Here is a 14,213-nt window from a genome sequence, read left to right as displayed (position 1 = left end):
GATGGAGGCCACTGTCTCCCTTGAGAGACAGAGCCTCCTTCGGCATTGCACCTCAGACATATTGAGGTAGTTGCATCGCTGTCTGTAAATCCTGGCAGCCGCGTTCTGCAGCCCCTTGGGCCTTGGCCTTCCTGTTGGCCCTGCGCCTCTTGCGCCTGCGCCTCTCCTCCCACAGGTCGCTCCCCTGGAGGCTGAATAGGGACACCTGGCCTCCTCCTCCTCTGGCCCTCCTCAGAGGAAGTACCTCCAGCGGAGACCACAACCCCCCATTACCAGGTTAAGGGAAGGCTGTCTGATACCTGGAAGACTCCACATGATGTGAGTCCTTCGGGGGCCTGGAAGACAACACTGAGTCCTGAACTGAAGCTCTAAATGCTCTGAATACAGCGCTAAAGCAAAATGAACTGTCCTGTTCACAGAAGCAAGCAGCAGCAAATGTTATCCAAAACTTCTCACTATTCTCTTTGTGAAGCCCACTGACCCCTCTTATTCTGCCCGTGGATGAGGTTTTGCAAATTGTGGCCTGCCCACCTGCCTGTTTTGCCCATGTGACAGCCTGAAAATCACATGGGCTTCATAAACTTGAGTCAATTGGTCTCTCAAGGGCCTTAACTGGCCACTTAATTAATGACGGGCGTGCCTCCATCTTCATTGCGTGCTCGCCTAGCGAAATATCATGAGAGTGCACGTTGACATCAGGACACTCGGCCAACGTCAATGTGCTTTATTTTACACATGGGCATGTCAGGAGTGCACCCGCACACCAAGGGTAAAATTTTGCCCCAGAAGTTTGTTCCATCTCTCTTAACCTGCAGACACCTGTATTTCCAACTTCACATTATCTGCTTAGGCCTGACATGCCCCATAGTAATGGCATGGAAGGAAAGTCAACTTCCACAGAAGCCCAAGAAAAATAATGGCTACCAGCTTCAGGGTCTTCTGACTTTTGTCCAAAAACATGCTGTGTGAAGTCTGCCCCTATCAAAATATTGCACTTTCCTTTTTTCAGCATCCTAACTCCAAATGTCTTTTCAGGTACTTTAATATCTGTGGACTGGCCAAAGCTGTAACTTGCATTTTCTAACCTTGGGTTGCCACCTAGAGAAGGCAGACCCAACAAAAAATAAAATAGGCAGAAGGTACAGTGACATTATCCTGTCTTATTTCAAAATAAATATGGTATTTGCGCATATTTTAAGTGCGGGACTCTGATCCCTCCACCTCCTCAGAAGTATGCAAACAATGCAAAAGAGTTTATGGAATATAGGAAAACATCCCAAGGTGTTTCACAGGATACAAATTGACACTGAATCAAAGAAGGCGATGATAGGATATCAAGATGGGTGACTAAAAGCTTGGTCAAAGAGGTAGGTTTTAAGGAGGGTCATAATGGAGGAGAGAGAAATGGAGAGGTGGAAATGAGAATTGTGCATTGGGTCTGTGTGAATGTCAGTTCTCCAAAGAATATAATGATCATGTGGATGAGGTATTGGTGAGGATCAAACATACTGCAGCATTTCCATCACCCTGTAAAAAATTATAAGTTGTTATATCCTCTACTACATGCAACAAGAACGTGACCATGCTTTTGCTCCAAAAATATAAATGACACCTCTATTCCTAGCCAGTGATGAGACTGCTACCAATTAAACCATTGGGCTAGAGATAATTTCTGTTGTTACTGCTACTATGATGCCTCAGTGAAATAAATATTATTTCATTTTTCACCGTCATATATCGTCATTTGGTAAAATTTTGTTAAATTTATAAGCAGCGTACATAGGAAGTTAAGTACAGCAAAGATGTTGTAAGAGCTCATATTCTTATACAGTATCAAACTTAACCAAAAGAGAAACAATTTAGAAAATCACTCACCTAATGGCTTCATGTAACAATCCATGTTGAAAATTGGTAGTCTCCAGTATTTTACAAAGCTTTGCATAAGATGATTCTGTAATGTCTTGAATGCTATGTGTGTTATTTTGTATTTGCTGAATTCTTGATGAGATATTAAAATAAACAAACAAACTAAAAAGGTGGTATACTGAAGTAGATGGAGATTCTACAGAACAAAGAAAAGTGTGAAAAGAAAAACCAATTTAAATATGGTAGCGTAAGACAATGATGAAAATAATACAAGGATGAGAATAAGCAAAATAATAGGTTGAAACATCTGGGCAGGCAAATACAAAAAGCAAGAATTACCGTTAAATAACAGTCATACATATATCAATAGAAGCAACTTGAGTTTTCAGAAAAAATACAAGTATACAAATGTCACAATATAATTTTATGAATATATTATTGCAGATAAAACAGTAAAGGACTTTTGATACATAAAGCTGATGACTGTTACTGAACTTGTTATGTCAGGATAGGTAATGTTTGCAATGCACACTACTGAACTTATCCAAGGTTCTTAGAACTTAAGGATAAAGTGAAACTAAATATATGTACTACATGTGTTACCTGAGAATCTACCTGAACATTTTTGTGCATTTAGGTTGTCTGCTTTCTTAAATACTGCTAAAGTCCAGTGAACTACCCTATTTTGCTAACTGTGCTGTTACTTACAATATAATAACCAACGATGTACCCACCAGAATATAAGTATGCTACAAAAATGTAAATTATACATTGAAGTTGCCAACATTTAATTATATTAAACAATTGATGTTGAACTTGCTTACCTGACTGACAGACAAAGGTTCCTCTGTATTTTTTTCATCTGTTGTTTTTGGAACCTCTAGTCTGTCTATGAAAGTTTGCAGCTCCTTCCTAAATGCTTTCATCTGAGCATTGATCCTGTAGAGAAGTTCATGTTCTCTAATCCTGCTGCTTTCATCTTCTTCCTCCATTCTGCCAAACAGATCACCATTTGCTACATAAATTCTTGCTTCAGTTATAATTGTGCTTGTGTCTGTGATCAATCGATCTATAGTTCTGCTCAGTCGCTCTGCCTCCAGCCGTATGTCCGACATCTGTTGTCGGTCCTTGAGGTTTTTTTGAAGCAATCTGCCATCTGTAGAAAATAAAGACCTTGGTGGAGTCTGTAAGCACCTGATGTTGCGAACTTCTTCAGAGTCACTTTCTCCACCAATGGGCCCTTCTCTTTTCCTGTGAGGAGGCCGAGAGTCATCATCACTTTCTTTTTTTCCTGTGTCACTTTCTGCATCACTGTCTCTGGGGCTGCCACGGATGCCCAAATGGGATGCCAGGTCATAGCGCTGCATATTGGACATCAGTACACGATTTTCATATTGTAGTTGCATGACTTTGCCACTGAGTTCATTGATTTGCATCCTAGCTGCCTTTAGTTCCTCTTGAAGGACTTCTGTAACTTTGGAATTATCATTATTCCTGGATGTATCCTGCACACTTCCTGTTTTATACTTGTATTTATTGACTTCAGCAGAAAGTCGTTTATTTTGGTCTTCCAAGTCAGCCAGATTTCGTCTCAGCAATTCAGCTTCATCCTCAACAAGCTGCAAGTTCTGTCTTAGTTCTGACACAGCTTCACTTTGATCCCGAAAAGCAGAAGCACCAACACCAATATAATCTTCACCACCCGCTCCTTCTTTCTCATAGTGGCCCCTTATATCATCCAACTCAGCCTTCAATCCTCTATTTTCAACCTCAAGCTCAACTATCTTTCTCCCCAGGATATTGGCTTCTTCTTCCACCAGTCGGAGACGAAGTTTTAGTTCAGCTTCTCTGGTTGTAGGAGGTCCTCCTGCTTCACCTTTTGGCAAAGGACTATCCAGATCCCCATAAAAGGATCTGTACTTTTGCAGTTCGCACTCAAGTCTATCTTTCTCTTTATCAATTTTTGCCATTTTCTTACGCATTAGAATTGCTTCTTCCTTGACAAACTGTAGTTGGCATTTTATATCATCATTGTCCTCCTTGGGGTGGGGGGGTAATTAACAAAAAAGATTCTCATGTCTACCATTTGAAGTAACAGATATCAGTGAAGCACTACAAACAAGTAAAATTGACTTTGTACAACTGTGAATCAGTGAAATAGTGCAACAGTTTCAGTTTTTTTTCATGCTTCAGAAGATTTCTATTAGAATGAATACTTTCAGCTACCAGCATGTGAAAAGTTAACAACAAAGAAAACTTGTATTTGTATAACAACATTGACATAATAAAAGATCCCAAGGTGCTTCACAGCAGTGTTAAAAGCAAAATTTCAAACCGAGCCTCATAAAGTGATATTAGGGCAGAAGGCCAAAAGCTTGGCCAAAAGGATCGGTCTTCAGGGACTATCTTAAAGGAAGAAAGAGAGAGATAGATAGATAGATAGATAGAGAGAGAGAGAGAGAGAGAGAGAGAGAGAGAGAGAGAGAGAGAGAGAAAGAGGAAGAGATTTGGGATGGCAAAGAGGTTTAGGGAGGGAATTCAAGAGCTTTGTGCCTAGGCAGCTGAAGGCATGGCCACCAATGGTGGAGCAATTAAAATCGGCGATGTTCAAGAGATCAGAATTAGAGGAGCGTAGATGTCACAGGGGGTTGTGGGGCTGGAGGAGATTACAGAAATAGGGAAGGGTGAGGCCATGGAGGGATTTGAAAACAAGAATGAGGATTTGGCATTACTCAACCAGGAGCCAATATAGGTCAGGAAACTCAGGGTTGATGAATACGCTATACATATAACTAAAATATCAGAGAGGTGCATTATTCAATCTAAAATCCATCTGAATTTCATGAAATAATGCTGGAATGTACTGACAGAATTAATTTATTAAAGATTACATCATAAATCAACTGATCCAGATGCAGATTGGGGAGCAAGACTGCACCATGCTTCAAGTTCACTTATTTGGTTGAAGGCAAGCCATGTTCAGATTTTTAGGATTATCTTGACAATAATCCGATGATTTTGCAATTTGTATATCATGAGTATTGGAAGCCCTTCTCTTTAAAGGTGAAATGTTTGCAGAGGTAGATTTTCATTTTACAATAAGAGATAAAATAGAACAGAATGGAAAAGAAGCACTGAGCCCATGGTTCTCAGATGCCAGCACTGCATCCCATTAGAACTGGTTCATCTCAGGGCAGCAGCTACCTCTGCCATTCAAGTCAAAAGGCCTCATAGAAAAATGGTTCAAAGGTAATTGGAGTCAGTGCTTAAAGCTTAAATCAAAGTCTATGGCACAATAAACACCAAAGGACAGGAGTTCAAGTAGGCAATAAGTTTAGAGATCTTCTAGGGTCACTTTAGAAGGAAAGAGACAACAAAATATTCTTTAAGTAGGACTCTGAAATATACAAGTACCATTGTACTTTTTAAGTCCCTTCAGACTACCTTTCACTTATATCAATGCTTACCTTGCATGCCTATTTTGCCATAATGCTCCATTGACATCCTAACAACAACCTAAAAAGAAACTGGTGGGGGAGGTGTGGCAGGTGAGGGGGGATGAATTTTAACTCCAAAATGTTGGTGGGTTGTGGTCAGATGAGATTTTTAAAATTTTAACACCCAATCCACGCACTTCCAGGATTAACAGAAGCAAGATATCAAGATATTCAAAGGCACACAACCTGCTCCCAGCAGGTGAGTTAGTCACTTAATCATTTTAATAAGGATGGCAGCCTCAGGTTTAACATATTTTCTAGGTTCAACCCTGGTTTCTCACGTTTTCTAGGTGTGACAAGCCCAGCAGCTCAAGCGAGCAAAGGAAGGCTTCAGAGAAAAGCTAAATGCCTTTACAGCACTGCTTGTGGGCCAGTAAGAGCTGGAATGCTTCATCCCAGACTCCTAAACTAACCTGCTACCCTTACATTAGAACACAGCCCAGCCTGATACAAAGAATCCCCGATCGGGGACTGCGTCCCAACCCGCAAACAAACCCACTCTTCAGGAGGAAGCTCGAATTCATCGAACAAACCCCATCCCCAACTGAGATCAGACCCACAACCCTCACCCCGCCAACTAGCAGCTGCAGGCTCCTTACTGGGGCTAGAAGTCTGTTTTGGAGTCTTCGGTGCCTGATTAGAAACCACACCTATCAATCAGGATGTCTTCCTGATGGGGATCCTTCTATCGAAGAAAATGCTTCTTGTGGAGATAAACCTCTACAGCATGTGTAGAAAACCTTCAACCCTCAGAAAACTTGTCCTCATCAAAATTGGGCCCTGAGTAGCCGAGTGAATGGGTAAAAATTGCACAAAAGCAAAATACCACAGATGCTGGAAATCTGATATAAAAACACAAATTGCTGGAAGTACTCAGCAGATCTGGTAGCATCTGTGGAGAGAAAAAATGTTAATGTTTCATGTTGATGACCTTTCGTTAGATAAAAATTATTCTTGCCCTAAATTTGGGTGTGTGTATGGAGGGGATCTCCTTACAGCATCTGCTTTTGGAAGAAGAATGCTTTCTACAATTAGAAGCATTTTACAGTCAGTGGACACAATGCTCATCAACCAGGGACAGCTAAAGGTCACTGTGGAGAAGGCATACCCATGGGGATAAATTATGCTTTCAAAGCAACACAGCAACAGTAGCAGCCCATTTAGATCACTAGTGAGCTGCTGAACTTTGAACAAACTGATACATGTCCTTATTATCAAAATTGTACAAGAAAAGCATCCAACACATTTGCAAGCAGGTTATCTGCCCCACACTGTTGATAGAAAAAAATATGGCTAATGAGAGGTGGAATGTGAAATTCCACAAAACAGTTTTAAACTCTTGGCTTTAATCATAGAATCAAAGACATTTATGGCACAGAAGGAAGCCATTTGGTCCATGAATCTGCTGTCTGAGAAAGAGCTATCCAGCTTAATCCCATTGTCCAGTTCTTGGTCCGAAGTCTTGCAGGGTATAGCACTCCAAGTGCATATCTAAGTACCTTTTAAATACAGTGAGGGTTTCTGCCTCTACAACCCTTTCAGGCAGTGAGTTCAATGTCACTCTAGGTGAAAAGATTTCTCCTCAACACCTCACTAACCCTTCTACCATTTACTTTAAAGCTAGGCTCCCTGCTTGTTGACCTCTTTCCTAAGGGAAAATAGATCCTTTATACCCACTTTATCTAAGCCCCTCATAATTTTATCGTGCTTTCCATGTAGCATCCTCATTATTCGAGAGTTGCTAATCATGGTTCAAGCTGTAATGTAACTGCAGGGCAAGACGAAGAGGCCCCCAGAGCTACCTCAGTCGATACAAGGATTGAACCCACACTGTTGATGTTATTCTGTACCATACTCTAACTATCTGAGCTAATTGACCCCTCATAATTTTATACACCTTAGTTAAATCTCCCCTCAGCCTCCTCTGTTCCAAAAAAAACCCCAGGCCGGGATTTTCCCTGAAATCAGGCAAAGTGCATTAGCGGGCGTTAAAAATTGGCACTGCACCCGCCGACTGCATTGGTGGGTTTTTGCGCTGTATCGTGCTCTCCCGCCTTAAGTAATTAGTGATCCACGGGGATCATGCCGTATTGCTGACGGGCAGACTTTGATTCGCCCATCCCGCCCGTGACCTCTGAGCTCCCTAACTCCGGGCATCATATTTAAAGGGTACTCCTGCACAGTGTTTGCACTATCTCAGCTGAAGAAAGCTGCAGGAAACAAATAGCATCCAAAGTGGGGAATCATGCAGTGCCTAAATTTAGTGATGCCGCACTGGAGCGCCTGCTGGATGCAGTGGAGGCCTGCTGCAATGTCCTCTACCCCTGCTCTGGACACAGAACTGCAGGCAATTGAACCAATCCAGCTTGGGAGGTGGTGGCAGTGGTGATCAGTGCCACAATGCACTGCAAAAGAGGTCAGCCACCCAGTGCAGGAAGAGGATGAATGATCTCCTCCGTTTCTCTAGGGTAAGTCACCCATATCATTACTCTCAACTCAAGCACTCATAAGCCCATCACACATTCACAAGGATCTCACTCGCTGCCACCTCAAGGGACATCACCACTCATTCTCACACACCCTCACATCGCCATCTGGCCTCACCTCCTCTGGAGCTTGCAACCTTATCCTGTCCAGGGCTCCACTGGCCACCCATACATGCCAGGCATTCTCGTCATCATTACTCACATGTGTCTTGCTCACACTTTCTCCATCTGTCTTCATGCAGGTCAAGGTTGCTCACAATAAAAAGAGGTCCCATACCGACGGAGGAGTTGTCAAGATCAAGGTCCTCTCTGACTTTGAGAATAGAGCCATCCAGCTGACCAGCGAGGATCTGGGCCGCTCCTGTGCTGACGGTGAGGTCGGCGGCACTCAACCAAGTGATGTCCTTCACCACAACATTCATCAAACAACCATACTATGAGTGATGTGTCCTGTTTCACAGTCCCCTGCCATGCACTAATTATCTCTTCTTTCTTTCGCAGGCCCCTCTGGAAAGCTGCCGAGGTCAGGCAGAAGCCAGGCCATCGACTCCAGCCCCAAGGGCACCTCAGATGAGGAAGCTGAGGGGAGCCACATTGAAGACTCATCATCACACTGCTCACTCACAATCACCACCAGCGTGGAGACAAGCACCTCGGTGGGACCTAGTTCTAGAGTAGCCTCAGGATCATAATCTGGTGAGCACATCACATTGTCTGGTCCACAACAGGCGGAAGCAGGGACTTCCCAGGTTGCCAACACTTGGAGAACTGCTGGAGGCCAGGAATCTGCTGAGGCCAAGTCAGATGACGAGCCTCCTGACTCGGTCCTAAATCAGTTGCTGGAGCTTCCGTGACAGTCAAGGGAAAGCAGGAAGGGATTTCAGCTGCCCTCAGATTGCAAGGCAAATGGAGGAGCGCACCTGCATTCAAAATAGCACCGGCATGCCAATGCTCCGAGGTCAACACTGGTGGGACGGTAGCCAACATGGAGACCTTGGTCCAGGACATCAGTCCTGCACTGCTGTGCGGGCTGAACTCCATCGCTAAGGCCCCTGGTAGCATCCATCAGTGTCAATGCAAGAGGGGATGGGGCATTTTCATCTCACTCCAGCTGCCCCTTCTCCTCAAGGAGACAGCCAGGGGCCCTTGAGCACCCATAGGGGGGAGGACCAGCAGCTCGATATCCCAGGGCCATCCACCCAGGTGACTCCGGGACAGTCTGGCCGATCCAAATCCCCTCTTCTTGTGATCCCACTAGCTCCAGCTCTAGAAGGCCAAGGGGGGTGCAACTGGCCCACAGTAGGACCCCGAAAGCAGGCTGGGGCCCTCCAGGTCTTAGCCATCCAGAGGAAGCACACAGAAGTCATCAAAGACAGGGCATAGCAGTCAACAAGCTACCTCCATCTCTGCTGTGGATGTTGGAGGAGCAGTAAGATGTAGTGGGAGGCTAAGGAAGGCGAAGATGTAGTTGCACAACGTGAGCACTGTTGTTAAACACTTGTACATAATGTTCACAAGTGAAAATACACTCCCAATTATTTCATGCCTCCTTGTGTATGCCTCCTTTTTATGATGAGCTTTTTAATGTCAATCAAGTGTGAAACCTTGGTTTCTGCACACACTAATGGCAATTGTTGGTATCCTGGGCCTCTCTTCTGTACAGTGTGTTCCAATCTGACCACAGTGAGTGTCCTGTTTCAATGTCACTCTCCTGATCAGTAATGCCTGCACTTTGAAGTAAAGTGTGGTTGCTGCAAGAATCTTGTACCCAAGTGTCGTGGGGTCCCATGATGTGCTATGTTGGTTCTGCACCATTGAGGTGGAGGTGTCCCCCTATCTCGTCTGCATTCTTGAGATGTAAAGATGTGGTGTTGAAGGGAACAGGTGATGATGCTTGCAGAAGGCTCATGTACTCTGAAACTCCATGTGCCCACAGTCTCTCAGCAGGGTCTCCACGCTACAAACCCATTCACAGAGATTATGTGTGCTGCCGTCAGCCAGACACCTGTCTGGAGAACCTTTCCACCTCAAGTTGATGAAGCAATGGCACACTGGTGTACAGGCACTGAGATGTCCAACCTTGAGTGTGCAACCCTGAACTTGTGACTATTGCGGGAAGAATGGTATCTTCATAAAGTTGGTGGACAGTGATATTTGTCCCATCGCCTTCACTCTCCAACAGTTTACTGATGCAGCTTGCAAATGGTGATCTCAAAGGGCCACATCAGCCTTTAGGCCTGCCCTGGAATCACTCATCCTTTCTCCTTTATACATATCTTTCTCTTTGAATGTAAATTTTCCATTGTATCACGAGACTTTTAATTTTACCTCTTTTAACAATAACATCCTTTGATTTCGGCAATCTTATTAGTAAGCTGAGGGAAAAAAATGAACACATTGCTTGGCGTCTTCTAGCTAGATGCAAGATTTCACCCATTCTTTTGAATGGTTTATTTAAAAATACAACTTGCCTCCTTGAAACCTATGTTTCTAAACTTCCCCATGTTTATCTAATTACCATTTCAAACCTACTTCTTTCTATACATCAAAGCCTCTAAACCAGCTGGCTTTAATCCATTTAAGACACACACACATAGACACAGACACTACAAGACTCTATTTTAAAAAATAATTTCCAATAACAGTATAGACATTAATATCTCTTCATGACAATGACTTCTCTCAGCAGCAGTCTGAGGCCACCGCACAGGCATCATCAGCCACGTCCTTTGTGGGTAGCGCTTGTCTCCGAGGAGCCAACCCTGCATGCTGTGTGGTCCCTGGAAGATGTCAGGGGTCTAAGGCCTCCTGAGGATGTAGGAGTCGTGGACGCTTCCTGGGTATCTTGCGCAAACGCGCATGATATATTTGTTATAGTTGCAGACCAGGTGAGCATTGAGAGGGTGGAAGCTTTTGCGGTTCACTGCTTATTGCCAGGGAGATTCAAGAGCCACATGAGTGCAATCGATGACACCCTGCACCCTGGAAATCCAGAAATCTTAGCAAAGTCCAGTGCTCTTGCCTCATAGCTCGCCTGGTCTCTGTCAAAGTTGGCAAAATTATGTGCCTTGGCAAAAATGGCATCCGTGACTTCCTGGATACATTTGTGGGTGGACGCTTGCAAAATTCCAGAAAAGTCCCCAGTGGAGGCCTGGAAGGAGCCACTGCCGTAGAAGTTGAGTGTGGCTGTAACTTTCACTTCCACTGGCAGTGGATGCCTTCCAAGTCCCCATGGCACCAAATCCTGCAGAATGTGGCATGTGTGCATGACCAGTTCCCTTGACATGTGCAGGCGTCAGCGATGCTGGTTCTTGCTCATTTGCAGGTAGCACATGCGCCATCTCTAGACCCTGGGTCTAGTGTGGCTCCTATTCATGACGGCTCTCTGGCGATCATCCTCTGCATCTGGAGAAGGCCCTGCTGCCCCTTGGTATTGAGGGTTCTGCTCCTCCCTTTGGTGAGACAGGCGCCTCCATTGCATTCTTCTACTTCTTCTCTCCTGCCTATAAGCAATAATGCAGTCAGTGATAGCACCAGGCTCCATCTTCGTGACGGTCTCCTCACTGCAGTATCAATGAGGAAGAAACAACATTTGTTTCCTAAGGTCCACTTTTGGTCAAGGCATCACCTGTGATTGTGGTCTCAAGGCCCATTTATGCATGCTAGAGTTCAGGCCCCCAAAATCCAAAATGATGCTCAGTGGGATAAAGGTTGACCGCCACCACCCAACCCCGCCCCAACCTACATGACCAACTGCCGACAGCTTTGGCCACTTGACTAGGTGTTCTGCCCTCATCTCAGGCATTGCATCATTTTAACCTGCACTCCAAGATTGCACGGTTTGGTATGACCATGGGGGTGAATGTTCAGTGTCTACCTTAGAATAATTTAGGGGGGTTGGAGTGTTCCCCTCTGTGAGTGTTCCATGGCCACTTCTCCAAAGGGGATCCTCAAGCTTGTTCAGTCACCCAATAGTTCTGCTGTGCCATAAAACTCTGTTGATTTTGAAGGCTGCAAGCAAGGGGTTAAAACTAGGGAAGCAATCATTGCCACTTTGAGGAATTAGTGTTGCTTGAGTGGGCATGATTGTTTCACTTGCCTGACTCCATTCATGTCAATTGAGATGGTGGTAAATTGTCTCAGCTGTGGCAGTGCCCTCACTTTTGAACTTATTTTCCAATTGGGTAGCCATTTGCTTCCCCCCAACCCCCCCAGTCATGTGTTTGTGTACAACCTTCCCCGCTCTTCGCTCCCAGTGGAGCACTTCCCCTTAGGCCCCTTCCCTTTACTTAGTGCTGCCTTGCCCCTTCCAGAATGGAGCCCATGCCTGCAGCGCAGTAAAAGCCAGCCACGCCATAACCCTGGTCTGGTCGCTGTGCAGACTTGCCTGAGAGATACCCATGAATCCGCAGCATGCTTACGTCAAAGCCTTGTGCTGATTCCCACGAGCACTGCGCTAAGTTGTGCGAACTAACCTCGGAGTTCCCAGCAAAGCGCAGGTCGCCAGCTGCACATTGTTTCAATGCTGTTGTAAAACACGTTCTGATTTCACATCAATGTGGGATTCAAATTCAATGTGGGGGGATGATTCTTGCGAGTAAGCATCATAATGAGATGTAAACATATGATGATGGCGTTCCCGACGGGAAACGCGGCCTGCCATTGACAGGAGGAGCACACAATCGCTTCCTGCTTTTACGGCGTAGGAAATCGTGCCTCAGGCCTTCTCGTGAGATTTTGCGATCATGCCTGCCAGGGCACCTGCCCCAATCGGGACTGGAAAATTCCGGCCCCAGTCTCTCCAATCTTTCCTCATAGTTAAAATTTTCCAATCCTGGCAATATTTTCATAAATCTCCTCTGTAATCTCTCCCGTGCATTCGCATCCTTCTTGTAATGCAGTGATCAGCATTGTACGCAGTACTCTGGCTGTGACCTAGCCAGTATTTCATCACCTCCCTACTCTTTTTATTAGACATGGTAGTGTAGCGGTGATAATACTGGTAATCTCGAGGCCTAGACTACTGAATGCAATAAACAGGAGTTCAAGTCCCACCTTGGGCTGTAATGAACATGAATTCTGTCTGTCAAATTAGCTCAGCTGGTATCATGGTCACATTTGTGTCTGAAGGTTCTTGGTTCAAGCCCCACTCTATAAGCCTTGAGTGCATAATTCGGGTCAACACTTCAACATATACTGAAGCACTGCTGCATTATCAGGAGTGCTACCTTTCATTAGTTTTTGGTATGCATAATGTTAAGGTTCAATCCCTGTACAGACCATTAGGAGTTTATTTTTAGGGAGAGAGTGAACCTGTGAGAAAACAGTAACAGGGGCCAACAGGTAAAAGTGGTAGATAAGAAACAGTGAGAGTGGAGAAAGTAAATCTGAAGGTAAACATTGTGACAGTCAGTGTGAGAGGAGAAAGACAGCCTGTGGGGAAACAGTGTGAGAGGCCAATTGATAAAAGCAGTAGCATGGAGTTAATGAGAGCATATCTCAGTCTTTCAGCAGTCAGCTTCTAAGAAAGAAATGAAATGCCGGAGGCAAGGAAGCGTGCACCTGTTCATGGGCAGAGTAGCGAAGTGGCAGAAGCGCTATAAATAGCAAGTCCCAGAAAGTAGAGCTCAATCTAAGTGTTTGGTGCTAAAGGAATGCCAGCATCAGGGAGAGAGGCAAAAAACACCCAAAATGACGTCAACCCAAAGGAAGGAGTTGGCATGTGAAAGCAAGTTCTCAACTGGGGAAAGGCCAACTGCCCTCTTGAACAACTGCAGTCCACCTGGTGTAGGAACCACCCACTGTGCGGTCATGGAGGGGGTTCCTGGATTTTGACCCAGTGGCAGTGAAGGAGCGGTGATATAGTTCCAAGTCAGGATAGTGTGTGACTTGGAGGGGAACTTGTAGGGGGTGGTGTTCCCATGCATCTCCTGCCCTTGTCCTTCTAGGTGGTAAAGTGTATGGTGCTGTCGAAAGAGGTTTAGCAAATTGCTGCAGTATCTCTTGTAAATGGTATACACTGCTGCAACTGTGTGTCAGTGGTGAAGGGAGCGAATAAGGCGGTGGATAGGTTGCAAACTGCTTTGTCCTGGATGGTATCAAGCTTTTTAAATATTATTGGAGCTGCACTCAGCCAGACAAAAGAGGACTATAAAAAGCTACATGAATGTAAATCATTGTCAGAGCAGTATGAGGCATTCAAAGAGGATTCAGAATAAATATTGTTCCACAGAAGAGTGGATTTCCATATTGAAAGCCCCTTGGATGTCAAGGAGCATACAAAGTAAGATGACAAAATTAGAGAAACCTTTGTCAGATACTGAGTGCTCAATGCTGCAGGAAGCCTAAAGGAATAGAGAAAATC

At 44.7% G+C, this 14,213-nt stretch overlaps 1 protein-coding gene across 1 annotated transcript in view; it reads right to left on the bottom strand.

The window, feature by feature from the left end:
• mtcl3 (MTCL family member 3) overlaps nucleotides 1–14,213 on the bottom strand; it is a 73,137-nt gene that overhangs the window by 5,731 nt on the left and 53,193 nt on the right. Inside the window, exons 6-7 of the mRNA XM_078542135.1 lie at nucleotides 2,691–3,905; nucleotides 1,876–2,173 (exon numbers count right to left, since the gene is read on the bottom strand). Of these exons, the coding sequence (XP_078398261.1) occupies nucleotides 2,063–2,173; nucleotides 2,691–3,905 (1,326 nt within the window). The 3' untranslated portion in view covers nucleotides 1,876–2,062. The remainder of the gene's footprint in view (nucleotides 1–1,875; nucleotides 2,174–2,690; nucleotides 3,906–14,213) is intronic.

The sequence above is a fragment of the Cetorhinus maximus genome, chromosome 5 (genome assembly GCF_964194155.1).
Source record: "Cetorhinus maximus chromosome 5, sCetMax3.hap1.1, whole genome shotgun sequence".
Taxonomy (NCBI): Eukaryota; Metazoa; Chordata; class Chondrichthyes; order Lamniformes; family Cetorhinidae; genus Cetorhinus; species Cetorhinus maximus.
This window is presented reverse-complemented; position numbering and strand designations above follow the sequence as displayed.